General features: G+C 38.6%; 1 protein-coding gene across 1 annotated transcript in view; it reads left to right on the forward strand.

The window, feature by feature from the left end:
* EPC2 (enhancer of polycomb homolog 2) overlaps positions 1-27,294 on the forward strand; it is a 52,141-nt gene that overhangs the window by 9,741 nt on the left and 15,106 nt on the right. The window contains exons 2-8 of the mRNA XM_068949344.1: positions 10,160-10,319; positions 18,599-18,744; positions 20,226-20,432; positions 21,211-21,359; positions 21,624-21,756; positions 24,738-24,929; positions 25,591-25,680. Coding sequence (XP_068805445.1) covers positions 10,160-10,319; positions 18,599-18,744; positions 20,226-20,432; positions 21,211-21,359; positions 21,624-21,756; positions 24,738-24,929; positions 25,591-25,680 — 1,077 coding nt within the window. The remainder of the gene's footprint in view (positions 1-10,159; positions 10,320-18,598; positions 18,745-20,225; positions 20,433-21,210; positions 21,360-21,623; positions 21,757-24,737; positions 24,930-25,590; positions 25,681-27,294) is intronic.

Raw genomic sequence — 27,294 nt, forward strand, 5'->3', positions numbered from 1 at the left:
TCTGCTGTCCCTTTTTTCTCGTAATACGGTGAGGGTATTTATCTTGGTGTTCAGCCCTCTGGTTTTCATAACTTTGGTAAGGATGTTTGCTTTGAAAACTCCATAAAATAGAAATTCCTTGGTATGAGTGCTTTTACTTATGAGAAAAAAATTAATTTTAACTTATGATAGGAACTTTGTATCCTCCTAGACAGGTAGAAGGACTTAATAGTCTTAATAGCTAGGTAGGAGAGAGGTACTGCTACTGACTTTTTCATGCACTCGAAAGTTACGTCTGAAACTTTCCAGGAAAGTCAATCCATGATGAAAATGAAATTAACGGACTGACTTTTTCTCCTGGCACCCAAACTCTTGGTAGCTTCACTGCAAAGGCAGCGAGTTCTCCTTTGATCACAGTGACGCTTTTTTTTTTTTTTTTTAATGCAAGTATTTCATTTAAGCAGCAGTGCATGTTTATGCCTCTTGATATTTAACAATTGTAATTAGTCCCTGAGGCTTGTGATGGACACCAAAGGAATGAGACCTTGCTCACCTGTGTGGCACGAGTGAGAATTGATGTCCCGAAGGACCAGATCTTGGATGTTATGGTAACACAGTTTCTTTGCTACCAGTCATATTTCTGACAAATTTATAGAGCAGGTAGCCTCTTGCATGGGGTTTCTAGCACCTGACTTCTTAGCCACATGAGGCTCTTAGTCTAAGTGCGGGTTCTGTGCTTGGACCTGATGCAGCCTGTGCTGTTATGAAGGTGCTGGGTAATTTGAATCTCTAAATGGGGAGTGAAGTGAGCCGGCAGCAGCTGCTTCTGAGACTGCCTTCCCCAGGTACCATGGCCTCGCTGTGCCCTCCTAACTGTAAGCATCCCAGAAGAAAAGGCCCTGCTTTTCAGGGAAAAAAATATATTTTCACAAAGTACCATATTCAGCCTATGCAAAAGGAACTTTTAGTAACTCAATTTGAAATCATATTTATTCAGGGTTTGTTTATTTTGACATTTCATGAACAATGGCTCTGTCATTAACATGTTTGTGAATGGCACGTGATTACATTTATAGGAATGGGAGATGGCTTGTTCTCATATATTGCTTCTTGTTCCATTAGGTAGGGTAATAGTTGGGACATCTTGCAATCATTTCATGTCCATTATTACGTAGGATGATGGAAAACGCATTGTATATTTTCCTATGTTAAATTTATTTAAAGGCTTTTGTGCCGCTGGGGCAGCTAAAGAAACATGAAAATGACTTTGACATTCTACAGTCATCTTACTTCTATACTTTCATGGGTGTCTTGTGGGCTAGTTTCACTCTGAATGTGTATCTTGGTGGTGGTTGTTTCATAGCGCTTAAATTGGCTTTCGTTGAACTGCCAGAGAGGACATGAAGGAATTTTTTGGCATTTATTAATGCTCGTTGGATTTTCTTCATTTAGATCCACAGGTCCTATGTTGACTCTTGTATCTAGACACTAAGCGTTGTGCAAAGAAGACAGGCCCAGTTATGTGTTTTTTTTGTGGCCCTTCTGTTTGTCATTTCAGCCTACATCAGCACGTGTAGGTAATTTTGCAGACCAGTTGTCTGTAACATATTCACAGTAACAGAATCATTTCTCCTCCATGTTTAGATGGCACCAGCATGATTTAGTGAGACTACAGCTGTTTGAGAACTGGGAAAAGGAAGAAAGCGATCAAAAAGAGCGTGTATGTTCATACGTGTGTATCTTATGTTAACTTCTTCATTCACTTTCGAAATAACAGAATGACTTTAGAGTAGCCACAAATCTTACCCGTCACAGGACTTCTGTGAATTTTTAGGCTAGAGTGGCACATTTTGATTGACTTTTGCTACCTCCTTCTTCACTGAATGATCTGTAACAGCAGCCTGCCATTAGTTCACCACTTACTTTCCTGCAGTCCTTTGCAATAAGGGAGATGGGGAGGGGTGAGGGAGCACTTTCATGATTATTAAAGAAAAAAAAAATTCTTTTTGAGGGATTCTTGATTTTGTACATATGGGTCTAATAATAGTTCATATAAGGAGTCATTGACAGAAGTAGTAATTGTTTTGAGTGGATGAATGCTCTGCCTTCTTAAGGTTTTTGAGATTGAGGAATTACATTGGAAAAATATGTTACAGCCAAAATTGAAACTGAGAGATTGTTCCATGAGTTGTTTCCACTTGTAGTGAGGGATCACTGTACTGTCTCCTGCTTCTTGGAGGTCTTATCCTCTTTCCACAAGAGTCAGAAATCCTCTAGTGCAGCTGAGAGAGAAGTTTATCAGGTAAAACAGCTTTGTTTCAGGTGCATTAGCTTGAACTCGGTATGTGAGTTTTTGTTGGTTGCCAGCTCTCTGCATTGTTCCATACCTCATGCAATATTTGAGGACCATATGGCAAAAGTAGCCAGCACTGGTTACTGAATAGATTGTTTCTTCATAGCGGATATTCTTTCTTAGATGGGTAGAAAAAACATGATCCATCTTGCATACTATTTCATGAAAATATTTGCTTTTCAAAATAAATGGAAATGGAGCAATGAAACTCTCCTCTAAGATGTTCACTTCCATCTCAAGGATATAAACTATTTGTGGTGTGCAGGCAGGTTTCCTGCTGCATATTTGACTTGCTTCAGTTAACCACTTTCCATCCCAGCAGAGAGGGCGAGGATAGAAAGGAAAGCAGGTTTGTAGGTACCTTTTTTTTTTTTTTTTTTTGGTAAGCCTTTCAGCTGCTCAGATCCTCTTTCAATTATGATTAAACCAGGGCAATAAGTCAACCATGCTTCAGACAGTTGGTCATCAATTTAATCCTACTACATAAATTTACATGTCCAAGAGTCACTAAAACAACTTTCAAAATTTTATTGTTGAACTGTTGTCAGCTCAAGACGAGTTCTTCCACTAATCCTGTGGAAGCATATGAATCCTCCTTGATAGAAAATGTAAAGCTCCTCTGCATAGAGGAGGATAACTGTACATTGGCCATGTCTTTTGAGGCAGTTGTGAATTGAATGGATTAACCACAGGCGAAAACAAAAGGTGATCTTTGTGTTTGAGCTTTCATCTTGGAAATCTTTTTAAAAAAAAAAAAAAAAAAGTAGATAGGATGAGACCTTAAAAAAAAAAAAGTAGTTTTAGAGGCTTCATGACGCTGAGGTTTTTTTTGTAAGCACTGTGGACAGATGTTGCCTAAAACTCCCTTTGTGCTAGCTGCTATTGAGATTTTGAAATACAAATCTGGTGCACAGTTTGTATTGAGACTCTATAGTTTTGGTTTCTGAATCTCCATATCAAATATAAAAATGTCAACTAATTTTTTTTATGTCCTAATATATCCAGCCAATAGGATCTCTAGGTCTTAGTGAAGTTTCCCTATCCTTTCTTTCTTTACTTTAATTCTGTTTCAGGTTGGAAGTGAAACACAAGACTGACTCTAGGCTAGCCTAGAAATAGCTTATTTTGAGTAAGTAAATCTGTAAAGAAAAGTCAATTTATTAACCTTCAGATTTTATATAGTTTTAGTGGAGTGCTACAACAGTTAAAGCTATTTATCTTGTTGAGTGAATCAGTTGATAAACTAGGTTGTTGTATTGTTTTGTTTCACTTGTATCTTGGTAACATCAGTGCAGATACTTCTTTCATTAAAATTTGCAGCATTGCGAATACTGCTAATCTAAATCATGTGTCCTGAAGCTCTGTTGTGAAAGGACTGACAAAACAGAAATTCTTTTCTCAAGTGGTGTCACAGTAAACAGCAATATGCTTGGGTACTTGCTACAACAAAGGGTGGGTTTAAATAGTAGTAAATATACATCAAAAAACGATGAACTACAAAAATTGGAAAACTTGAATAAAATGGTTGAAATAATCTTATTTTTAAAAAATTGTACTGCTGCTTCTATAGTATAATTTTCAGGGATGGAGGAGGGGACAGATACATTTAGTATGCCCTAAACTTTCTTTTCCTAGGATGTTTATATCCAGTACGGAGTTGCCTGCTGCAGTTCCATAATTAAGGCAAAGATCAGCTTTTCATTAAGAGGACAGTATTCAACCATAGGGATCTCCAGACAGACATGCAGAAATCTAGCACGTTTCTTTGAAATAAGAAGGAGAAGTACTTGAAATTGAAGGAGAGAACTGGGCAGAATAGCCATGGGGAATTTCAGAGTAAGGAAAGAAAGAAACCCATCTATAGGATCCAAGTGCTTTATTTTACTACAGTAGAGCAAAGCAGGGTATGTGGGTAAATGTAGCTCTAAGAGGTTTAAAAAAAAAAAAAGAGGGGAAAAAAAAAACCTTCAAAATGAAAGGCTTCAGTATTGATCAGTCCTTCCCTTAAAGCTTGTTAACAAGTCATGAGATTATATATATATTTTTTTAACGCTGAGCATTTTTCATAGTGAAGAAATTTCCAGGTAGAAAGTGATGATTAAACTCTTGGGCATTTCAGGGATGGAAGGGCACAGCAGTAAAGGTATCTTGCTCTGCTTCTGAGGTAGAAGTTTGAGCCAGGCTCTGAATGTATGCAGCCAAACCAATTCTGGGCTCACAGGTGTGAGTTCAAGCCTTGTTCTGGACTAAAGCTGATGTTTATTCTCAGTCAACCTTGTTGTTAATGGTCATTTGGAAGGGAGCTTCTAAAGTGGTAGTGTGAGACCGCTGGCCGTGGTGTGCGCTTCTGCGCCACTGGGCACAATGTGTGGATTCATGCCGCCTCCACGAAGGGAAGCGGTACTGGATTAACTCGAGTCAGTGACTTTAGTGAACCACTGTAATCTGTTCTCAGCGTGGTTACTCTACGGTGAGGCTACATGAATGGCTAAGGTGAATCTAGATGCAAGAATCTTGCACGCAGCAAAAAAAAAAAGTTTTAATATTTAATTATGCTAAAGCAGCAGTGTTGCATATGTTAAATGCTGCTCTTTCCAATTCAGTCTTGATGTTAATTGAAGAGATGGGCCAATCTAAATTGTAGTTGTTTGAAATTTTTTAGCTTATGAGAAAGGTTTGGTTTTATTTTAAGAAATTAGTGGGCAATAACTCTTTTAACAAATGCTCCTTTTTATTCCCATGGCAGCATATTCTTTGTTTTCTGGGTAACTATCACTGTTTCATCTTATGTTCAGTTATTTTGTAGATTTTCTTAAGTCTCCCTTGCAGCGAAGTGAAGTACACTTTAAAATACAGTATATTATCTTTCAAAACTGTAAGAAAAGGGAAAAAAATTAACAAGAGGTTTTATTTGTACACTAGTCACTAAATCTACCTTTAAACCTTTAAAAAAGACTATATTTCAGGTATAATCTAGCACTTCATCTGAATTTCATATAAAGGTCTTAAGAGTTTAAGCAAAACTCAACTGTTTATACACAACTGTTTCAGGAGTTAAATTCTGTCTTTTAATTTCATGTTCAGCAGAAAGATTTTGGTTTTATTTTAACTTGAAAAAAAACTATATAGCTTATCTATCTTTTGAAGTTCTGCTGTTTCAGTGGGCGACAGTAATACTATTGACAGTTTTTTTTTTTTGTTTGAAAGTTATGTGTGAGGGCTTTTTATAGTAAAGCCGACCTATTGTCAGATTTCCTTTGGGAACTCCTGGTACATTTACTAACAGTGTTACAAAAACTGAGAATCTGAATTACTCATCTGTATTGTTTCACAAGCTGTGGAGCTATGCTTGGGCCAAAAAGACTTTCTGAATCTCAGTTGCCATGTGTCTGTTTTTTTCTTTACTTTTTCCAAAAGTTAAACCTTATTTACCCATTAATTGCTTAGGCCAATATGGTTCTGTCTTCCATATGAATATGTTATTTAATCTCTTTTTAGAAAAGTATCCGTGTTTGTTTTGTTCTGGGGATAGTGGGATATTGGTAGAAGTGATTTAGTCTGTGATGTAGCAGTCTTTAAGCCGGCTCAGAGCTTTCTGCCTGTAAGTATTTTCAGAGCATTCATCTTTTGTTAAAAGAACTGCAACTTGAGCAGTGGTGACTTTGAATAAAAAAGCCAAAACTGAAAATGGAACAGGAATTCTTTTGTTTGGAAATACACTTGGACACTGCACACAAAGTTTAATGTTTGGGAATATATGTCCTGAAAAAGGAGAAGGGGAATTTATCTGAACAAATTAGAGCAATCTATTTGACAAAAACTTGCTGACTTTTTCAGGTCATGTGACTCTAAAAGTGTAGTCACAAGTACAGGAAGGAGAAAACTACAGCATGGCTTGGATAGTGACTGAGAGTAGGGAAGGTTTGTATAGGTTAAAAAAAAAACCCAACAATTTCTCCACTATGTAAACTGCAAATATGCCTTTTAAACGGCATTTTCAGTTCCATGTTGCTTTACTGTTTAAAGGATCAACTGATACCTGAATTGTGACTGTGAGTAAATAAAGGTCCAGCAGTTATTTTTGGTCAGGGTAGGAGGATATCTGTTGAGAAGAAGAAACAGAAACCCTGCCTACATGAAATACTTGAACTGGGGATTAAAGGAGCCCAGTAAAGGGCTTTAAATCCCAATTGGTTGCAATCAACACTGTACCTGCTAGGCACATCCCAGTAATGACCTGATGATGCCTGGAGACCCGTATCTTAAGCATTCGTGCTCAGTGGTGTGTTTTGTGTGCATAGTTATCATCTTTACAGCCTGTATTTGTGTTTTTATTTAAAGTGTAAACTGACATAATTTATGTAAATTAAGATGCTTTTCTATTTCTGGGAGGAAAAAAAGGTAAAATAGCAAGGTAAAGGAGACAGCACAGATCTACATAGAGTAGACTGGAAAAAATGATCTAGATTAATAAGATTTTTGAAGAGGTAAAGGGATTATTCTGCAAAATACAGAATGATTAAGGACAGGCTGACGGGAATTTTTAATATCTTTTGCAAGTATCAAGAATGGTAGAAACAAGTTGTCGGACCTCTTGTACTGAAATGCGGATCATTGATGTGGAACAGCAGGGAGCTTCTTAAGGAACTTAAATTTCAAAGAGAGAGAATACAAAACGTGGAAGCAAGATACCAACAACAGAGGAGGAGTTTAAAAACATTGCCTGGGCTTTTAGGGATAAAGGCAGGTGAGTCAGAAGCCCCTGGAAAAGCTGGCACATTTGACTGTGTGGCTGGTAGCTTTCAGCTATGAAAGCTATCACAATTGAGGAAGATCCACGATGACTAGAAGAAGGCCTCATTTTGCCCGTCTTCAGAAAAGACAAGGAAGAAGGGGATTTGGGACCTACAAGCTAGTCGGCTTCTCCCCCTTTCTAGAAAGGGCATGGAAAAGTGCACCCCAAGCAAATTTGTGAATGGTCCTACATTAGGAGGAGTTGTTGGCATGTTAAGCAGTAGAACTTCCATCTGTGTGGACACTGAGAAACTTGAGGACAGGGCCAGCTGAAGTTTCATGACCTTGGGTTAGGAGAAGAGCACAGTTCTGCCCCTGGGGTGGCCTAGCACTGTGCGTCGATAAAGGCTGGGACCTGCCTGGCAGAGTAGCGGCCCTGCTGCAAAGGTCTGGGTGTCACAGTTGCTGCCAAGTGGAGGAAGGGCCAGCGGTGTGCCCTGTCTGTGAGCAAGGCAAACAGTACATGGGACTGTTAGGGGGAGTGTGGCTCCCAAACAGGGTGAAGTTATGCTCCTTCCCTTGTCAGTGGCGAGGCTGCGGTTGCAGTGCTCTTTCTGATGTCTGCTTACCCCAAATGTCTTACAAGATATTGGGAAACTGGAAGAGAGTATGTCAGTGGCCTACCAAAATGATTAAAGACTTAGACCATATTACCTGTGACGAGAGGGTACTGCACTACTTCTGTCTGGCAAGAATGGGCTGGGGGGATCTGATAGCAACCAACAACCAACTGCAAGGTGGTTGCAAAGCTGGCAGAGCCGAGCTAGTCTTGATGGTGACAGGTGGCAAGCAAGAGGCAGCACTTGCTGTGGCTTGAGAAGGTCAGATTAGGCATGAGGGGAAAAACACCTTTGCTAAGAGGGTTAGTGCATCGCTGGAACAGGTTACTTAATGGGGCTGTGGGATCTCTGTCATCAGAGGTTTTCAAGACTTGACTAAGTCATGGCTGACCTATGTTAACGTTGGTGATAATGGTCTTTGAGTGGGAAGTTGGACAAATAACGTGCAGAGGTCCTTCCTAACAGTATTTTGGTAGCGTTCTTATGTGCGTGCTGTACTGTTAACTGTTTGGAGGCAACTCTAGGGACGTCAGCAATTTAAAAAAAAAAAAAAAAAAGGCAAGAAGTAAAACAGTTCTTCTTTTAAGTCGAATTACGTCCTCAGTTCTGTGAAACTCTACAAGACATATTTTAATGGTGGAGTGACAGTATTACTCAGTGTGTGGTAACTCAGGCAGATCACACCAGTTATTTGATTGCATGCTTGTCTTTAATTCTAATAGCATTCACTTGGGAGCCTGATAGCAAATAAAATGACATTAAATCAAGCTACAGGAGGTTCCCAATTCTACTCTTCCAGTCACTGATTTGTGATTATATTCTAGCTTTGCAGAAATTACATTATTTATGTTTCTGCAGCCTCTTAATATCTAAGAGGCTATTATTTATTAAATAATTTCATTTACATTTTTTGAAAGACTTGCTTTCATCTGTTACCCTTTTTAAAAAAAAAAAAACAACGTTCTGTAGAATTAGTAGGGGAGAAACCTGTTCTTTAGAGAACTTACCCAACATGGAGCACAGAATCTGTGAGTGCAAGACAGGTGTGTGTGCCAGGTCGCCTTGTAACTGAGCGATCACAACGGGCTGGTTCTCTTCCTTGTGATGCTGATGCCTTGTGTTGGGAGACAGGTTGGATGCTGGTGTTCATTGTGGGGAGGTGGCCCCCAGAAACCCAAAAGAGGGGAGAGAGGGTAGTGAAGTCTTTCTTCTGTTCAAACTTTTTTTCCCAGCAGTCAATGTGTGGGAATGGCTAGATGATAGCCCTTGGAATAGGCAAAATAAGGTTGCGTGGATTTCTGTGGGAGAACAGAGCCTCAGAGTAGGTTTCAAGTTGGTAATCTGCTATTTTGTCTTCCCTGCCCAGCCAGTTGAAGAACAGTGAAAGGAGAGATCTGAACTTTTCGCCTCCTGGTTCCACTGAGTTGAGATGAGTAGTTAGTCCCCTAGGAGAATGCAGCTTGCTTGTTTTGTATTTGACTTATGCAGGTGAAGGAGAGCTCTTGACTTAACTTTGACTGAGTAAATGGCTGTGGTGATTTGAGATCTCCTGGTGAAGATTATCACTCTTCTCCTTTACAGGGCCCACAGAAGGGAGCATGTGCCAGCTTCTTAGCAGTTTGAAGTCTTATCACGAGCAATTTTTGTAAGAGTTTACCTGAACTGGGGGGTCTGAAGCATAGGCACATATTCTGCATTGCCACCAGCCTCCCGCTCAAGGAGGGGCGGAGGGCTACTGAGGCAGCATTTGAAACCAGGCAGTCAGCCTAGCCTTTGGTTGCCAGTCAGTGTATGTCAGGTCTTCTCCAGACTGCACTCATATGTTATGTAGGCAGCAGTGTGAATCGGAATACCACATCTGTACAGGTTTCCTTTGCCTAAGTTTAACACAAATATTATAAAAATGTTTGAGAGAGAAAAGTCAAAGGTTAGTATTAATCCCAGCAGTAAATGGGTTTCACTAAGTTTATTAGTAAAATTATAGATGTAGAAAGAGTCTTGGTAAACTAATATCTGTACTATGATCCGTATTTCACTTAAAGTGATTCTCTGGTGATTGACACCTGTGCTGCAAGAATAAAATGAAATAGGTGATATTGATTTTAGGGAGTCCCTGCTTTTTACATGGTGTATTCTGTGAGGACTGTTCCTTCTGTTGCTCTTAACTAGCAGAACTTCTCAAGAAAGAAAGCAGGTAAGAATTGCTGGGGAGATGGGAATGATGAAATTAGCTATTCTTTTAATTTGAATCTATTGGTTATAATAACACTTAAAAGGACTTACTTTTCTTCTTACTCTAACCTGGAAGCAAATATCCTGCTTTCCTCTTAGCTACAGTGATATAAACCTGAACTCTTTATCTGGGTCTCCTGTGCAACATCAGGATATCAGCAGGAAAATAGGATGACTTTTCTCGTACACCCTTGTATATGCTGATATCTAAATAAACAAATTCTAACTCTTCCTCTTGCAGGAACACCATTTGCAACGGGCCATCTCAGCACAACAAGTTTTCAGAGAAAAGAAAGAGAGCATGGTTATCCCAGTTCCTGAAGCAGAGAGCAATGTCAACTATTACAATCGTTTGTATAAAGGAGAGTTTAAGCAACCAAAGCAGTTCATTCACATTCAACGTAAGTTCACAAATCTCTTTTTTTTTTTTTTTTTTCCCCCAACCACTTTAATTTAAATTGAATAATCGTCAAACAATCTTGAAGCCAAAGTTGCTACAATATTCAGGAAGTGGGAGGACTCGGAAATCCAAGGAGGATTTCCATATCTAAATTCCACTTTCTCTTTTAAAGGTCTGGAAAAGTGTAATGATTAGTTAGGGTAAAGGTGAGGTTTTTCCTACAGAATTCGTTTATGGTCTCTATGCTAATAGTCGTATATAGTAGCTAGCAAGTCTTGTTCTGTCTGTTAGTCAGCTAGTATTGTTGATCAAGCCATTCTTGAGATCTTTCCTTTTTCTGAGAAAGAATAACTGACCCTAGATGCCTTCAAGTTGCTTAATTAGTGTGAGGGGAGGAAGGGGATTGTTCATTGAATGAGTCTGGAACAACTGCTAATTCGAAAGATGTATCTAAACAAAAATCAAATAAATAGAAGAATTTTTGTAATGAAAATCAGCATTGATTCTACTAATTGTAACAAAACTCTTAAGTTCAGTTTGAGCTGGGCTAAAAGTGGAGTCTAAGCTATTCACTATAGCGTATGTGACCCTTCTAGGGCCAGATATATTCTGGGCTATGAGTGGCAATGATTTTTCTCAGGATTTTCCTAAAATTATTTATTTCTTTATGCAAGGAAATCTTAGTTTATTTTATGGATAAAAGGAAGTATTCTTTTGTATGTATTTGGCTCCTTGTATGTTGAAAGGTCTCTTTAGGAAAATTGATCATGGATTTCTGGATTCATTTTAATATTTTCTCAGGTGATATTTAGTTGACAGGTGACAGATGATATTTATATTCCAGCTGTTCAGTTGTTCCTTGGCATTTTTGTCCAATGCAGAATGTCATTCTAGAGGGTTATTTTGTGATGTGGATTTCTCCTAGGAGTTACCTTTGTAGCACAACCTTAGAGTCAATTGTTGCTATAGTTTGTGAGTCCTTATAGTGAAGCACAAGGTCAGTGCTGGATTTCTGTAAAGAAAGCTTCTCATCACTGATTTTTTTTTTTTTTTCCTCAATCATATTGGAAAGCCTATTGAGAGAGTTATGCCAGAGCATCTTGAGCAGTGATACGGTCCTTTGCTGTGTTAGTTTTGGGTTTTGTGCAAACAGTATTGATTTTATTGAATTTCATCTTGCCAGACATAGAGAATGTGTTGATATCTGTTTGTTCTTCACACACATTTCAGCTGCCTCAACAAGAGGCTACTGATCTCTATGTAGATTTGAGCAGAAAAAGCATTATGTTGGAGTGTTTTCTGCTTTTCTTATAGGAACAACTGAACTTCAAGTTAGGCAAATGATGCTGAAACCCAAAACCAGTTGTGTACTGAAGATCTTCTATCTTTTTCTCACTAACATAGTGAAGTCTCCTCCCCCCCGCCCCTCCCCCCCTCCGCCATCTATTTCCAAAATTAGAGGTTTTAGGAAATAACATGGTTAAGATACAATAAGGGTCATACCGGTAATGTAAGAAATGAGCCAAAGGAAATTAGTCAAATTCTTATCTTTTTAATAGATGAAACAAAACTACAAGTAAGGCAGGTTGACTGCCGTAAGGTTGTTAAATGAGGAATATACTTTCTTCCTTTCTTTGGACGTTGCTAGAAGCACTGTAAATATTGGTAACAAACATGTCTAAAAGTGTTAAATATATTGCACCAAAGTATTCTTTGCCTTGTTAAGATGCACAGCCTGTCTGAATAGAATTACAGAAGGTATTTGAGCTGATGATAAATACCAGATACTGCTTTAAGATAACTTATATGACTGAAGCCAGTACTTCTGTTCATGCTTTCATCATTAAAACAGAATTTCTAGGTGGTTATCATACTATAAAATTGCTTTGTACCGCACATACTCCAGCCAGAATACGTGGGGGGAAAAAGTTAAGTAAATTGACAGAAACTGAGACGCCAGGTACGGTATTCCATGCTTCCTGGTGGTTATTACTAGCAAATTATGAGTAAGTCTAAATAATTCTGCAGTTCATGTGATAGCTAAGGATTTTATTTTTAACTTTGCCAGCATAAATAAGGGAGGGATTCCCTTATTTGAACTGGTGATTCCAAGCAGAGAAAAGGTAATTTCTTGGTGAGGCATGAAATACATGAATTGGCGTGGATTCTAGGCATTATGGAACCTGGGTAGTACCAATTCAGGTGACTTTGAACCGAATGTAAAAAAGCCTTCAACTATATATGTATTTACAGTGGCATAGAGATGCATTGTAACTAATATGCAACAAAGGGAATGTGTTATTACGTGTGCACCTATACTAGAACTATAGCTAATTGGGGTTTGCAACTTAGTTTCCTTAACTGAAATAATAAAAATGGAACCCAAAATATATGTTTGGATGCAAGTAGTTACTGCTACAAATATATAATGTATATATAATTTTGTATGTGTGCGCACATTTTTTTCTTTATTTAGATATACAAAGAAACCTCCTCCCTAAGCAAAGGCTCTTGCATATAAATGACCTTAAAAAAACAAGGAACAACAACAAAAATTAATGATACAAAACTAATACTTCATAAGTAACACAGACAGCTGGAGCTTCCAAACCTACATCGAATAATCTTCACCTAAAGCTGTATAGGATGAACTCAAGCTACTCTACTTAAATTGTGAAGTGTGCATTTCATGTAACTTAAGAGTTGCACTTTTTAAATTATTATTACTCATTATGTATGCCACATTCTTAGAGAATGTTGTAGCAGGATCTCTTCAAACTGTGGACTTGCAGCCTGGATGCGTAAAATGGGTAGTTGCGTGATACCTGTCCTACTAAGATATTTTAATTATGGTCCAGAGCCTTAAAAGCTCTGTTCCAGTTAGTTGCTACAGACTTACTACAGACATGGTAACACTAGGAAATGTTGGGGAGTGAGACAGAAAGCCTGTCATAAGCGTTGCTAATACGGAAGAAAGTAATGCTCAATGTGACTGGATGAAGATTATAGAATGAGAAGAAAAGGGAATGGTAGGAGATAAGTAAAAATAAGATTTGTATAAACCTAAACATTTTACTACTTACGAAAAGACAATTTAATACTTGCATACATCTTTGATAGAATTAGATTTAAGAACTTCCATGAAAATTGTTGAAGGTGTGTAGACTCAGCTCCCTTCTGAGATGAGAATGACTTTTGCTGTTTTGCTTTTACTTTGGCTGTGATTAGTATTAGGTGGTTCTTCATTTGCCTTTGGTCAGTCAGCACAGATGTATCTGCTGCCAACAGGATCAATGCTACCCGCTCATTTCTTACTGCCATTGGTGAGCCAGGTCAGGGAACTGATCTGGTGGAAAACTTGCCTCTCTGGATAGCTTTTCAGATCTTCAGTTTTCTAACTGAGCTCATGTGGTTGCCAGTGTCAGCACGAGCAAGGTGACGGGAACACGTGGCTTGCTGAGGTGGGAAAGAGAGCGGAGCCACTTGTTTCAATGGTAACCCGTGTATGTCAGCTTAAAGTGACTATGGAACCACAGCCTTAATTTAAGTAGCTAAATTTAGTTAATTTAACCCTAATGTAATTTGGGTTAAAGTTGAAGTAAATCTACCTTAAGTTAATATCAGCTGAGTTCCTGGAGGGGCTCAGTATAAACAGAAGAAATGCCTTTGTGCAAGTTCCTGCCGTCAGGAGTGGCTGTTGCGAAGTAGACTGTTGGCTTTGCAGCAGCTCGTAGCAAGCCAACAGGTTCTGAGCGTTCACATGAGACAAGGTTACTGCTGGGATCGTCAAGGCCCTTCTTTCCACCAGGGCACTGCAGAATCCTGCAATGTGGAGAATGACAGAAGTTTTGGACAATTATTAGCTGACCACGTGAAGCTCCCAAGAATTGCCAGGAGGAATGGATATGGATGGTCCACTTTTAGCTGCATGGACTAGCAGATTGGTATGCTTAAAGTGCTGGTTGATAGTCATCTGAAATACAGGGCTTTCTGTGACTTAGTCTTGTTCTTTGCTAATTCTTGCAGGCATGAATGAACAGTTGTGTTTGTTGCTATAGTGGGGCAGAAACAAAAGGTTGTGATGGATGGTTATATCACAGGATACATAAACCACCTGTGTCTTGTGATGAATGTAGAAGCCAGCAAGCTGCCTGGAGCTAAAGACTAGCTCCAGGATAAAAAGTGGCTTTTTCTGGAACTGGCTGCAGATACTTGACTGTTCACTCTGTATTTGGGAAAACAGCACAAAACGGTGGTTAAGGATGTCACTGAAGTGTGTTTCAAAGAGCAGACCTCAGTGAAGGAGGACACTTCCCTGAGTATCTCCCCAGAGCTGAGGCAAGCCAGCTCAGTGTTGATGAATTAACTCTCTGATTCCATGCAGGAGGTTGGAGAGAAGGGGTTGGGGGAGCAACCCTATATATGTAACCTTACATTTCCAGACTTGTAGATTTCCGGGAGGTTGCTGAGGCTTCGTGGCCTTCCTGTCTGCATTGAGACTGCAGGTGGTCTGCAGGAATTACTTACCGCTTCCACTCCATTATCACACAGCCTCCATATAAATCCCCTTTCATTGGTAATGAGCTATTGATAACTGCAGGTCATGACAAATGGTGTCTAAAGCGTTGCTAAAAGTGTGATACATGATATAGGCTACTATTTCTGTTTTCACAATACCTGTGTCTTTATGTAGAAGAAAATTAGACTAGATTTCTTTAAGATAAGGTAGCCAATGTGTACTTCCCAGGAAAAAGTTATCTTCCATATGTTGGTATTTTGATTATTTGTCAAAATATTTGTGTGGAATTGAAATTCAGGGGGATGGTCTTAACCTCCCCGCCCCCCCCCCCCACACACAGTTCTTTTGTTATCAATGAATTTGCAAAATGACTGCTCATAGAGCTGAGGCTTTATCAGCTAATAGTTTAGCGCTATGTTATGAATTTAGGTGGACTTGACATATTCACAAGAGGAGGTGAGCCAATCTAACAGCCAAAAGTGGGAGGCTCTACTTCTCCCCCCCCCCCCCTTTTCTACTTCTGGTTGCATACACCCCTGCATATCTTGTACTGCCTGTGAACTGGTCCTGATGCATCCCGGCTACTTTTGCAAACTGACTCAACTTGCAAACTTAGCAGGAAACTATCTAGGGTTTCTCTGGTGCCTCTTTGGGGACAGTGAATTGTGTGTATCTCCAAATGATTCAGCTTGTTGAAGTGTGGGTGTTGGGGGGGGAACCTGTGTAGTTTCCTGCTTGGTTAGAGGCTTGAATTGATGAAGGGAGGAGGCTGATGGGTGCCACACCAGGAGAGGAGCTGGACTGCGCAGGAGAGCGAACAGCATGAGAGAAGCACCCTCCAGCTCTCAGCTGAGGTGGGCCATTGGGTCAGTTTAGATGCTTTCACTTCAGTGGTCTTTAGTCTCTTCCTCCTTTATTTGAGATGGAGAGCTCACCTTCTTATTGCTAGTCTTCAGAATGAGTGCCTGAGAACAGCTGGTCTGTTAACTTGCTTCTCAGTGGAATGGTTGGATTTTTTCCTCTTGCTAGTCCTGGTCCCTCCTGCTAGTTGCATCTCGTCTTGGCCTGTCCGCTTTTGTCCTGTGAGGTGATTGTGAAAGGTGCTTGGTGCAAGAACTTTCAGCAATTCTTTCAATTTCTCATCGCAGAAAACAAAGGCAAGTTTACGAGCACTGCTTATGGGTGAGTAGTGTCATCTGTTCCCTACCGTAGGGATCCTCCTGTTCACTAGTACTGTGGTTTAAGAAGTTTTACCTTGAAACATCTTGTTTGCAAGGAATTACTGAATGTGCCTGCTGGCAGCTAACAGGATGACAGTTTTTGTGCAAGGTCAGCATCTGTCCGAAGGTAAACAATCGATACCTTCTCAGGTTTTTTGTGGATGTCTTTGCCTTCTCACGTCAACTGTGAGAACGTGATTGAACATCTGACTTTTTTGATTAAGAGATTTCCCTTTGTGTTGGGATATGTGCTCCAAAATGACACAGATACATTGTCTGGAAAACTTTGGACGTCTACTTTAAGGAGAGTTGCTTGAATGTGATTTCGCAGGGCACACTAGGACTGCAGTTGTTCTTGTATGCACTGGGGATAGTCGTGGGGCAGAGGAACTCTTGCAATTTCCTTCTTGGAGAAAGTAGCAGCTCATGCTTATGAGGTCATCGAATTGCACTTCCCCTCCACTAAAATCTGTAATGTAGGGCATAGTTACCTAGGAGCGGGGGAAGTGTGAACTGACAGGGTTGGACTTGGCTGGGAGAGCTATGAATAGTTTTGAAATTCGGGCAAGTAACAGGTGCAATCAAACATACACAGTCCAGACATGAACAGTGGTCAGAGCCACATCGAGGAAAAGGGTTTTTGAGTGTTGGAGAGTGGAGTGGAGACACCAGTGCACGTCACAACGCAGGTGGGATGGTTCGCCCTGTCTGCAGCATATGGCTCAGTGATGTGCTGTCGGTGCCAATGCTGTAGTACTCCCAAGAGACTCTGCCAGGGCCCCGTAGGATAAATTGGAGCACAACTTACTGGACCAGAAGATACTGTGCAGCAACTTGGTGTCATTGATCCCAGCAGCGATGTTTGGCTGTTCACTGGCTGTTCAGCTGTTGGAATGGGCTCTTGTGGCTGTCACCACAGGTACTGTAGGAGTCTGTCCATTACGTGGTTACGCTTGGTGACTAAATGCGGTTTTCCAGAATAGTTTTTAAAAAATCATGGTTCCATACGAATTTTTAGTCTCAGAACTTCAGATAGATTCTTACAGGTTGCCGCTGAAGCAGCAGGACCCAGTGTTGTGAGATGCAGTTTGAGTCTGGTATGCTGTTGTTGGTTGTTAGAGTGGGTGCTGGGGGTCATGTTCCCTATCAAAGGGGATGCATCTTAAGTGTCTCATGTCTTAAATATTAAGTTATATGTCTTAAATAAAATTGCCTTGCAAACTGCATTATTGAATTATTAATGTTAGTCATTCCACTTAATGAATAGTTATATTATTATATATTACATTATTATTACTAATTTCTTTTTGAAATACAGTTTAGCATATGTTGATATTGTACCTTTGGCCAGAAAAGCCTTTTGGCTAAGTGGTGTTGTCTGAATTAGTACAGTCAAGCACTGCCCCTGCTTTCATAGCTGGAAACGGTAAGGGATTGCTTCCTGGCACTTCTCTGCTGTATCCAGTTCTGTGAGCGTGTCATCTATTTCCATGCAAAGCCAAGTAGACTATTTTAAGTGCTGGCAGTGATTTAAGCTAGTTAATTGATGTTGCATTGGAATACAGAAAGAGTGGTCTTGGCATGGTCTAAGATATGGAGAGAAGGGTGTTAGTTTTACTGCCTTTTAGTTGATTGTCCAGACCGTGTGTGAGAGAACACTCTGATTCGCTTTAAAGATGTTTGTTAGCATTATTCTTTTGGTCCTAGTTTTTTTGGACCTGGTCTTTCCTCTACAGCATAAACATGTGATAGTGCTTTGACTTGTCTAATACAAATAGAATATATTCTAACAAGTCTTCACTGCTGTTAATGCAGTAATTTGTTGACTGAATTATTTCACATTGTCAAAGCTTTAATGTAAAATATTAATTATGCATAATATGAATTTTTGCTATTGTGCAGGATTTTCTTGTACTTCTTGTAAAAAATTTAGGTTTTGCTATGTTATCCGAATGATAATTTCCTTCTGCTTTTAGAAGGACTAGAAGCTTGACATAAGTGCAGGGAATGAATTATGCAATCTAAAACAACGACATGACTTTTGCTATAAAGAAGGGAACTTACTTTTTGGACAGTATGGAGAAAGAGTCAAGCTCTGTCTACTGTTGAGTTGCTTTTTAGAGAATGAGTAGCAGGATTGGTTTAGCCTTTTTACAGTTTCAATTATACAATTATAAAAAAGTTTACCCTATTAAATATTTTAAGAATCTGGCTTAGCTGAATGAATTAAGTGTGCAATTGAAAGTATATTGCAACTTCAGTTTAGGCACCTGTTTCCAATCTAGGATTGGACTGAAAATTGTGAACTTAACTGTTCAGAAACTTCTCATGATACTGTAGAGGGACTGTATTATAATGGCATTAAAGAGCATTTTTGCTTTTGTGTTTTGTAAAGAGTTAAAGTTTGCACCTATAGTGAATTATTAAAATAAATCTGAAGTTTTATTGGTGTTTTTGTTTGATTGAACTACGTGCTTCTGTATTTCCATAATATGCTATTTAACTAACATCTCATTTTGTGTGTGTGTGTTTTTGTTTCAGCCTTTAATCTGGACAACGAACAGCCAGATTATGATATGGACTCTGAGGATGAAACCTTATTGAACAGACTAAATCGGAAAATGGAAATCAAGCCGTTGCAGTTTGAAATAATGGTTGACAGGCTTGAAAAAGCCAGTTCTAGTCAGGTATTATACTAGGTTAAGAAATGGATGCTTCCTTTAATTTCTGAGCTTTTGGTGGGGTTTTTTGGGATGTGTGGGGTCTGGGTTTTTTTTTTTTAAATATCCTATGAACAGAGTAAGGATGTATACCGAAACCCCATTGCTGTGTCTAATTGTCAGCATCAGTACCTTATTTAGAAAAATAGCTGTAACGTGGGGGCAAGGAGGGAATGTTCTTTCAAATTCTAATTCCTAACTGTAATCTGAAGAAGCTGACTTGAAACATCATGTTTCACCAGTACTGGTATGAAGGAACCTTACCGTGATTGGTAGGTGTATAGTTTGAACTGTAAACTCACATGCATACAAATACAGATTTTTTTGTTGCATGCGATACTAGTGGACGTTGGCTGAAGTTGAAGTGCGAAGCATAGAGTCTTGGAGGCCTAGGCAGCAAAGCTAAGCCTCCATTAAGATTGGGCTCTTGTAGAAGGAGGATGTTTTTTCAGCCATTTCCACAAATAAACAGCCTCAGAGTTTGATGCGTTGCACTTCCCACAGGTGGAAGAGAGGAAGATTTACCCCAGTCTCTATAGTTCAGACTGAGAGGCTAATTTTCTTGCTTTAGGAGCAGGCATGTGCTGTGTACTTATTCCTGGATTTCATCAGAGTACCGATATTTTAATAGTAAGTTGCTGAGGTGCTCCAGGAGACCTTTTGTTTGGAGAAGAGTCTTAAAGCTATGAAAATAACTCTTTGGAAAAAGTACTGTTAACTTGGACACAGCGTCTTTTCAAAGGTCGTTTATCAAACCTGAATCTTTCAGTGTGGCCATTTGGTTTGCTTGGTTTCAGAAGAATTTAAGAGGATCTTGCGAGGATTGAAAAGCAAAGGGTTGAGAACAGATGGTTCTAGTGTTTCTTGGCTTTTTAGTTCAAAGTCCTGGCATGCCATGCAGGCTTTTTGTTTTGTTGACCTGCACCTTGACTTGATGTCTCAAGGGCTATGTAAAATAGTGTCATTGAACAGTTGCTCAAAAAATACACCTGAAAGATAGGTTTCTGAAAGGCAAGCTTGCAATGGATGTAATTATTTCTCAGAGTGGGACAGACGTTTTGTTGGGGTCAAAAATCCATTGCAGGATCTGTAGCTCTGCCTCGATTTAGTTTGAAGCTAGGTGTTAAAAGGCTAAATGTTGTATTCTCCACATCTTGGAGAGACTTTACAAGGTTAGGTTAGCAATCTCTTATTATGCTGAAGAAGATGGATTCTGAAGGAAGAAAAAATGCAGAGAAGTTGAACTGTATTGTAGTTGGAGACAACTACTGGCTTAAATACTTTGATTTAGATCAGTTCTTTTTTTTTTCTCCTTTTACTTTCTTGTACTAAAAAAAGATTAACTTGATCTGGAAGGTTTAGAAGAAATACAGATATGGGGTAACTTTTTTTCTCCTCCCACCTCCATGCATACATCTCAATTGCACCTTTTGAATTTTCTCTTTTAGCTTGTAACGCTTCAAGAAGCTAAGTTGCTGCTAAATGAAGATGATTACCTTATTAAGGCTGTATATGACTACTGGGTAAGAAAGCGTAAGAATTGCAGAGGGCCATCTCTCATCCCCCAAATCAAACAAGAAAAGAGGGATGGCTCTACTAATAATGACCCTTACGTTGCCTTTCGGAGGAGAACTGAGAAGATGCAGACAAGAAAGGTAACTTGCCAAAGTTGTTTTGTTGGTTTAAATCTTGTCCTTTTGAACTTGTCATTCTAAATCCTGCAGGGCCTTAAGCGTTCTGTTTCTTAATAGCTGGAATATTGGGTGACCCACCTGAACTTCAAACTTGTTAAATGATAGAGTGAGTTTACAAATTGATAATAGAAAACTGACGGTTTATAATCTGTCCATTTTCTAGAAAGTAGAAAGTCAAATGTCAATTTATAGATGCTGACACACAGACAGGTAAGTAACTGAGAGACTTTCTAGGTTATAAACTTCCCCTTCTGTGAAAGGGGGGAAATTTTTCTTCCATTTGCTATGAAGTAATTTGTTCAGTTTTGTACTTGTAGCATGAGTTGATTTGAACTAGGAAATCTATAATTACTCACTATTTTACATCGGCTTTGTACAGAAATGCACTCAACCTTATTGTGTGCAGAATCCAGGTGGAAAAAAGGCTTTTAGAAACCGAATCCTGAGTACCTTGTTCTGACAGAATTCTGCTGGACTGATACAGAATCTGAGCAGAGAAAATACGGAGAAAATATGACTGAAGAGTTCTTTTTTTCAACTTAATTTAAAAAAAATCCATTTTATTTTTGCTCTTATGACTTTGTCTTCCAAATAACTCATGCTTGTGAAAAGTTTATTCCAAGTGTACTCATATGATTCTTGCTTTCAGGAGCATTTTGTAATATTTTTGGCTAAATTAGTGCTATTTATGCCTCTCAGGTTATGCTTTTGAGTTAAAACTTAATTAATCTTTCAATAGAATCGAAAGAATGATGAAGCTTCTTATGAGAAGATGTTGAAATTAAGAAGAGAGTTTAGCAGAGCCATAACAATTTTGGAGATGATCAAGAGAAGAGAGAAAACAAAACGAGAACTATTGCATTTAACATTAGAAGTTGTAGAGAAAAGGTAAAATGGCAAATTAAATCTGCATAAAGTCATTTATAACAAAGATTTTCATTTTCTTCTAATAGATTTGGCAGTGCCTCTTGTAATTTATTTCTCTGTGCATGCTAATGTTTTGTGCATGTGTGTGGTTGAAGGCATCACTGTAAACTTCAGAAAGCTAAAATGGAAGGCTTTTTTGTAGCTTGATTGCGTGTTTTGTATTTTTTTTTTCCAAAACATTTGCCGATGGAAATGCAGGCTTTTCTTGTTTTTGTTTTTTTGAAGGTATCATCTGGGTGATTATGGAGGTGAAATCCTCAATGAAGTGAAGCTTAATAGACCTGAAAAAGAGATGAGCACAACTCCATCCACTCTTCATAATGGAAATCATCACAAAGTTCAAGAATGTAAAGTTAAGGTAAGCTTTCTGCTGCTCTAAGTCTTCTGTGATGTAGTTTGGTTGTTTTTGACTAACTGTTGTTAACATGTTTCATCATTCTTTTGGATATACACTGCTGCTGCTATTTGCATTGGAAAACTGACAAGGGAGACTGCCATGCTTCAGGAGCTTGTAGTTTAATGCTTGACGACTTTCCCACCTAATTTTTTTTGAATGACTGGCTGACATCACCGTTTGTTTCTTTAAACAGCATTGTAGTAGTCTTCATTTTCCTTCTCACAGTTCTGTGTCTTTTGTGTAAGGTGGCATAAACACGAACACTTTAGATGGACATCGGGACCGTTGTAAAACTGCGAAGTATAGTGAACTGTTTTTCCTTTTCCCTTCATTGGGAGAATAGACCTCTAATTTTTTCGGTAACAATGTCCGCGAGTACTGACTAGACCTCAGTGCAAAGATAAAAGTCCTGCAAATAAAGGATTTTACTGGAATTTGGCTAGAATGCTAAGCAATGCCAGAAAACTATTCTGAACTGCTTAAGTGATCCTATACTAGTAGTATTTCTAGGCAGAAGAATATGACTGTTACATCTTGTCAACAGCTGAAAAGGCTGTACGCAACTAATATTTTTAAAAACACTGACTGGAATTTGTAGCAGTAACTTGTTATTACTGAGGCAGTATGCTTCTCAGTAACATTGAGCAGGAGTTTTTATACCTACCCCTGCTTGTCCGTCAGTATTAGGAAAGTAGCCAACACAGCAGGGGCGAAGAAAAAGCTGGACAAGTTTGTGAACCTTTTATTTCTGCCGAGGGATGGAAGACTGAGAGAATGAGCACAGAAGGATAAGACTTGAATTGCATGTGTCCCGTGCTAGTTATTTTGTCGTTCTAAAACTAGCAAAGTTGTGGAATGCTGTACTCCAAGAAATTTCGTGCTATTTGACAAAAGTCTTCCTCTTTTTTTTTCCTCCTGTATATAAGCCCAGTGTATCTAATTTTATTTTTATATTTGACCTTGTTAGTAGCATCTGGCGAGCTAATAGTGTAAAAATAATTCATAGCTAGAAACTGAACCTTCATGGTTAGATATGATGTGCAATAGTTTGCCTAGTCAACATATGTGACACTGCAAATAATATTTCACTTTTTGTTGGACTCTTCCTGTCATCAGTAGGAGAATCTCCACCGAAGGACTACTCACTGCATAAATACCTGAAACTCCCTGTTAAATGTATCCAAAAAAAAAAAAAAGCCCCATCTCTAAAATATACAACACAGACAAGTCAGGAGAGAAGGATTTGTAGTAGTTGAGGTCACTGAACAAGAAAGAGGGAAGAAAGAAAGAAAGAAAAAAAAGGCTTAAGGCATGATGTTCTATTGTTAATGTGACAGGAAGGAAAATATACTCTAGCGGAGCAGGGGGACTCTCTAGCTCCTCATTATTTCTGAGACTGAAATTCTGCTTGCAGGTCTCCTTCCAGCCCTCCCCTAGCCAGGGCCATCAGTTAAAAGTTAGGGGGAAAAGGAGGAGCTGAGATAAGAGGGGAGGGACAGCAGGATGCCTTCGTGCCATGCAATTTCCAGGTGTAGCAAAGCAAAGAGCTATACTTTAAAAAGCAAACAACTCTCCATCCACCCCCTGCCCCAGACATTTAAACACCTCTCTTGTTGAACTCTCAAAGAAAATTATTTAGCATGAAAAGAAAACTGCAGCGGTGTCATCTTGCATTTTAAGTACACAAGATTTAATTTGTTTTCTTAGTCCAGAGTAAGTGGCGAGCCTGTTTGGTTTGTTTTGTTTTTGATGTGTACGTAATGCAGATGATGAGCATGACAGAAATGAAGTGATTTATAGCAGAAAGTCTAGGCAGAGGCATGCTATATGAAATGTCTGCAGCAAACCTAAATAAACAAATAACTTGTTTTTATTTAGTGATTTCTTAGACTTTTAAAATTATTTGAATCATTTGTGATATTGTATCAACCATAAGTTTATTGGTTTTCATTTGCATCCTTGTGACTGAGTGGCTGTTACTGTAGTCTAATCATGCAAATTTGAATTAAGATGTGTTTTGGAGAAGTGACTTGGAATACTAGTTACTGTCATAAAATGCTTGGAAGTAAAGACTAAAGGTTGGTAAAGACCTCTTGAAGTTTTTATTTAACATCTGCGACACCTAGTGGTCACTAAATTAAATACAAGTCCATTTACCTTGATTCTCTTGCAGGGATTTTATTTTGCCTTAGCTTGCACATCTCCTGTTAGGAAGCTGAGCACCATTACTTAGGTTAGTTTTAGTCAGATGGTTATTGACAAGTGGTAATTTGAGGAAATTTAAGACTGTTTTTTCAAAACTGCATTTGTTTTACTTTCAGTTGCACAGTTTTCAATTACAATTAATCTTCAAGTTGCAAATAAATTTCAAAGCTTTCAGATCTAACACCATCCATATTCAAGTGAACACTTTAGTATCAGCTCAGTTGCTTAGTCTAGAGGGTTAATGTTAACAAAATCTACGAGGGAAGAGCAAAATAGTAGCATTAAAGCCTTTTAAAAATATAAACAATGTGAGAAACACTAAATGTAACTTCTGACATTCGTTCAGAAGAAAGTCTAGGTTAAGAAAACTGCAAGTCCTTGACTTAGAAAAGTGAGAATTCAGAAAGTAACGGGAATAAAATGTCCCATTACAGTACATACTGTATTTGCTACAAAGGATGGGACTTACTTTATCTAGTCATGTAGTTGAAGGCATAAGTTTTTGTTTATTAATAAGTAGCTGTAAAGGCAGTCACAGGGTAAAGTTCTGGGTTTTTACGATGCTTTGAATAAACTGCTTTTTTCATTATCTATCTGAAGTAGTCTGCAGACACTGTGCATTAAAAGGCTTTGAAAGACAAGCCCTCATTTCTTTCTAAAGCATGAAAGGAGGAAATATGACTTAATAAATTACGTACTTTATTTATTCAAATTTTTTTTGTTTTTTTCACGAACAGCATCCTCATCATTCATCTCTGAAGGAGGAGGTGTCAGATGTTGTACGTCAAAAGAAGAAGTATCTAAAGAAACCTAAATTAGAGTGTGTGGTAACTCCCCAACAGCCTTCTACTGAGCCCTTGCCTGTTGTCAATAAGAGTGATATTAAGCAGTACGACTTCCACAGTTCAGATGAAGATGAATTCCCACAGGTAACGTTTTGTTACAAAATTCTGACTTGCAAAAGGTGGAAAATTAAATTACCTGTAACTTAGTCCACCTTGAAAGCTTCTCATTTGGACTTTTGATAGCAGATGGAAAGTAATTGTGTTAGATATTTTGATATAAAAGACCCTTGCATAAGCTATTCGCTTGTTTTGTTTTTTTTGTGAGCTATGTTTCAGAGAAGCTTTCATTTGAAGGAATTTTTCTACTGCATGTCCAAGAATACTGATCTCAAATTAGCATGTTATCAAACATAATAGAAAATCTTTCTTCACAGTTATTTAGTGCTTTTTAAAATATGTAAATACTTTCTGGTACCCTCTTTAAAGGGGCAGGGGAAAGGCATCTACAGATGGTCTTTGCAACAGTTATGCTCTAGTTGCTTAGACAAAAGCATGGGAGTTTAAAAAAAAAAACAAACCCTATTTTTAAAGGCATTAACATATATTGCTTTTTTTATGATCTCTTTTAAATATGAATGAAAAAACCTGTCAACTTAATTAGCTTTTTAAAATAAAATGTAAAATCAAGTACACTCAAAAAGAGGTAATGCTGTACCTCACTAGTGGTGCCTTTAAAGTCACTTAAAAACACTTCTTTCAAATATAAATGTAGCAGTTGGAAAAATGTCTTTGCTTTCTGGACTAGGTACCTTCACCTGTATCGGAAGCAGAAGAAGAAAATGATCCTGATGGACCTTGTGCTTTCAGAAGAAGAGCAGGATGCCAGTATTATGCTGTAAGACTATCTGTTGTTGAGTTTACTGGTGTTTTTTTCTTTCTTTTTTTAATTGACCTAACGCCAAAGCTTTGCTCACTTGGTGAATACAAAGAAAACCATTGAGTTTTACGAGAGTTTTGCTGTCTGTGCTGTCCATTTATGATTACCTCAAAATAATATAATGCACTGGCAGGAGTCCAGGTCAGCCACCACCGAGAACATAGTGCCCCCAGCTGCCCCAAGTTTTACTGGCAGATCCTTTTCCCCACCTTGTACAGCTTGTTAGCTGCTAGTTTTCTCAGTGGCCAGAGCTGCTGAGAAAACCTACTGGGGCCTTGAGTCAAATCTGCTATCGAAGCAGAGAAGTTTAAGGCATTAAATTTTTGACATGAAAGAAAAAATCTTATTTTGAAACTGGTGCAAGCTGTTAAATATATTGGAAAAACATTTGGTTGAGATTGCAGCAGTGAGCAGAGAACTGAGCCTAATTAGAGATGTCCTGTCATTATCTCAGAACTAATTTATTTATTTATTTATTTTTAAACCCAGCACATGCTTAGAGCTTGGGAGCTGCTGGCTGCAGAGAACTAGCAAAGATGAACGCAATACTGTAACGGGCTTAGTTTTGCTTTGTTTGCCTCGTTAGAGGACTGGTGAAGTTAGTTAGGTGACAAAATACTTAGATAATTGTATAGTCATTAAGGCTACTTGTAATTCAGTAGAAAAATCAGTTGCTCGGTAGGTTGCTTCAGAAGTCAAAACACTCTGTAGAGTACCTGGATTATAGCATGTGTTTCTGCTCTACTACTAGATCTCTTGAAAAATATGTCATTACTTTAAGTATCCTTTGGCTTTTTGGAGATGTACCAGCGGGTTATTTAAGATACTAGTTTGTAGGCTTACCATGCAATTTTTGCATGGCCTCCTAGCTTGCTTGTTCTCTTAGTTAGTGAAGTGGGGGTTTTTTGTTGTTGCCCGCTCACCTAGTCAAGGGTTCTGCTTAGCTCCAGGGGTTTAGGTGAAGCTTCTGACTTGATTGCTTTGACTTTATGCATATGGGACTTTTTTTTCTTAGTCTGCGGGAGTTCAGCCTTTGGCCAGAAGAAGTTGAGATGACTGGAATCTCATATTTGATTCTTTTCTGTTATTGTTTAGAGTCAGGTTATTTAACAGGCTTGATGTTAGCCTTTCAAATAAGGTGAGCAAAATAAAATCGGCTTTAAAAAAACGGTTTATTTTCCAACGCATGCAGCACTTAACATCTTCCTGTGTTTGGTTTCTTCACAGTACGCTGTTCCATGATTAGTTAGGAATAAAAATTACAACTGCAAACAGTCAAAACAGTTTGGGAACTTACCCCCCCCCCCCCCCCCAAGAAATCTTTGGGGCCTGGGGTGGGTTTAGGTGTTTTCTGACAGTTTTTAACTTCTGAAGCCATTTGAGTTTTAATCATGTAACTCTTTAAATTTGATTTTGATCTACAGCATTATTTACCGCTGTACAGGTTTAACCTGTTCATGGAAATTGATTAATATTAATTACCAATTATGAAGTATTTCAGAACGTACACAACAGTTTCACCTGTAAAGATTATACAGTTTTGAGTTTATAATAGTATTTTCGTGGACTAGT

Source organism: Struthio camelus, chromosome 6 (genome assembly GCF_040807025.1).
Source record: "Struthio camelus isolate bStrCam1 chromosome 6, bStrCam1.hap1, whole genome shotgun sequence".
In the NCBI taxonomy this organism is placed as follows: Eukaryota; Metazoa; Chordata; class Aves; order Struthioniformes; family Struthionidae; genus Struthio; species Struthio camelus.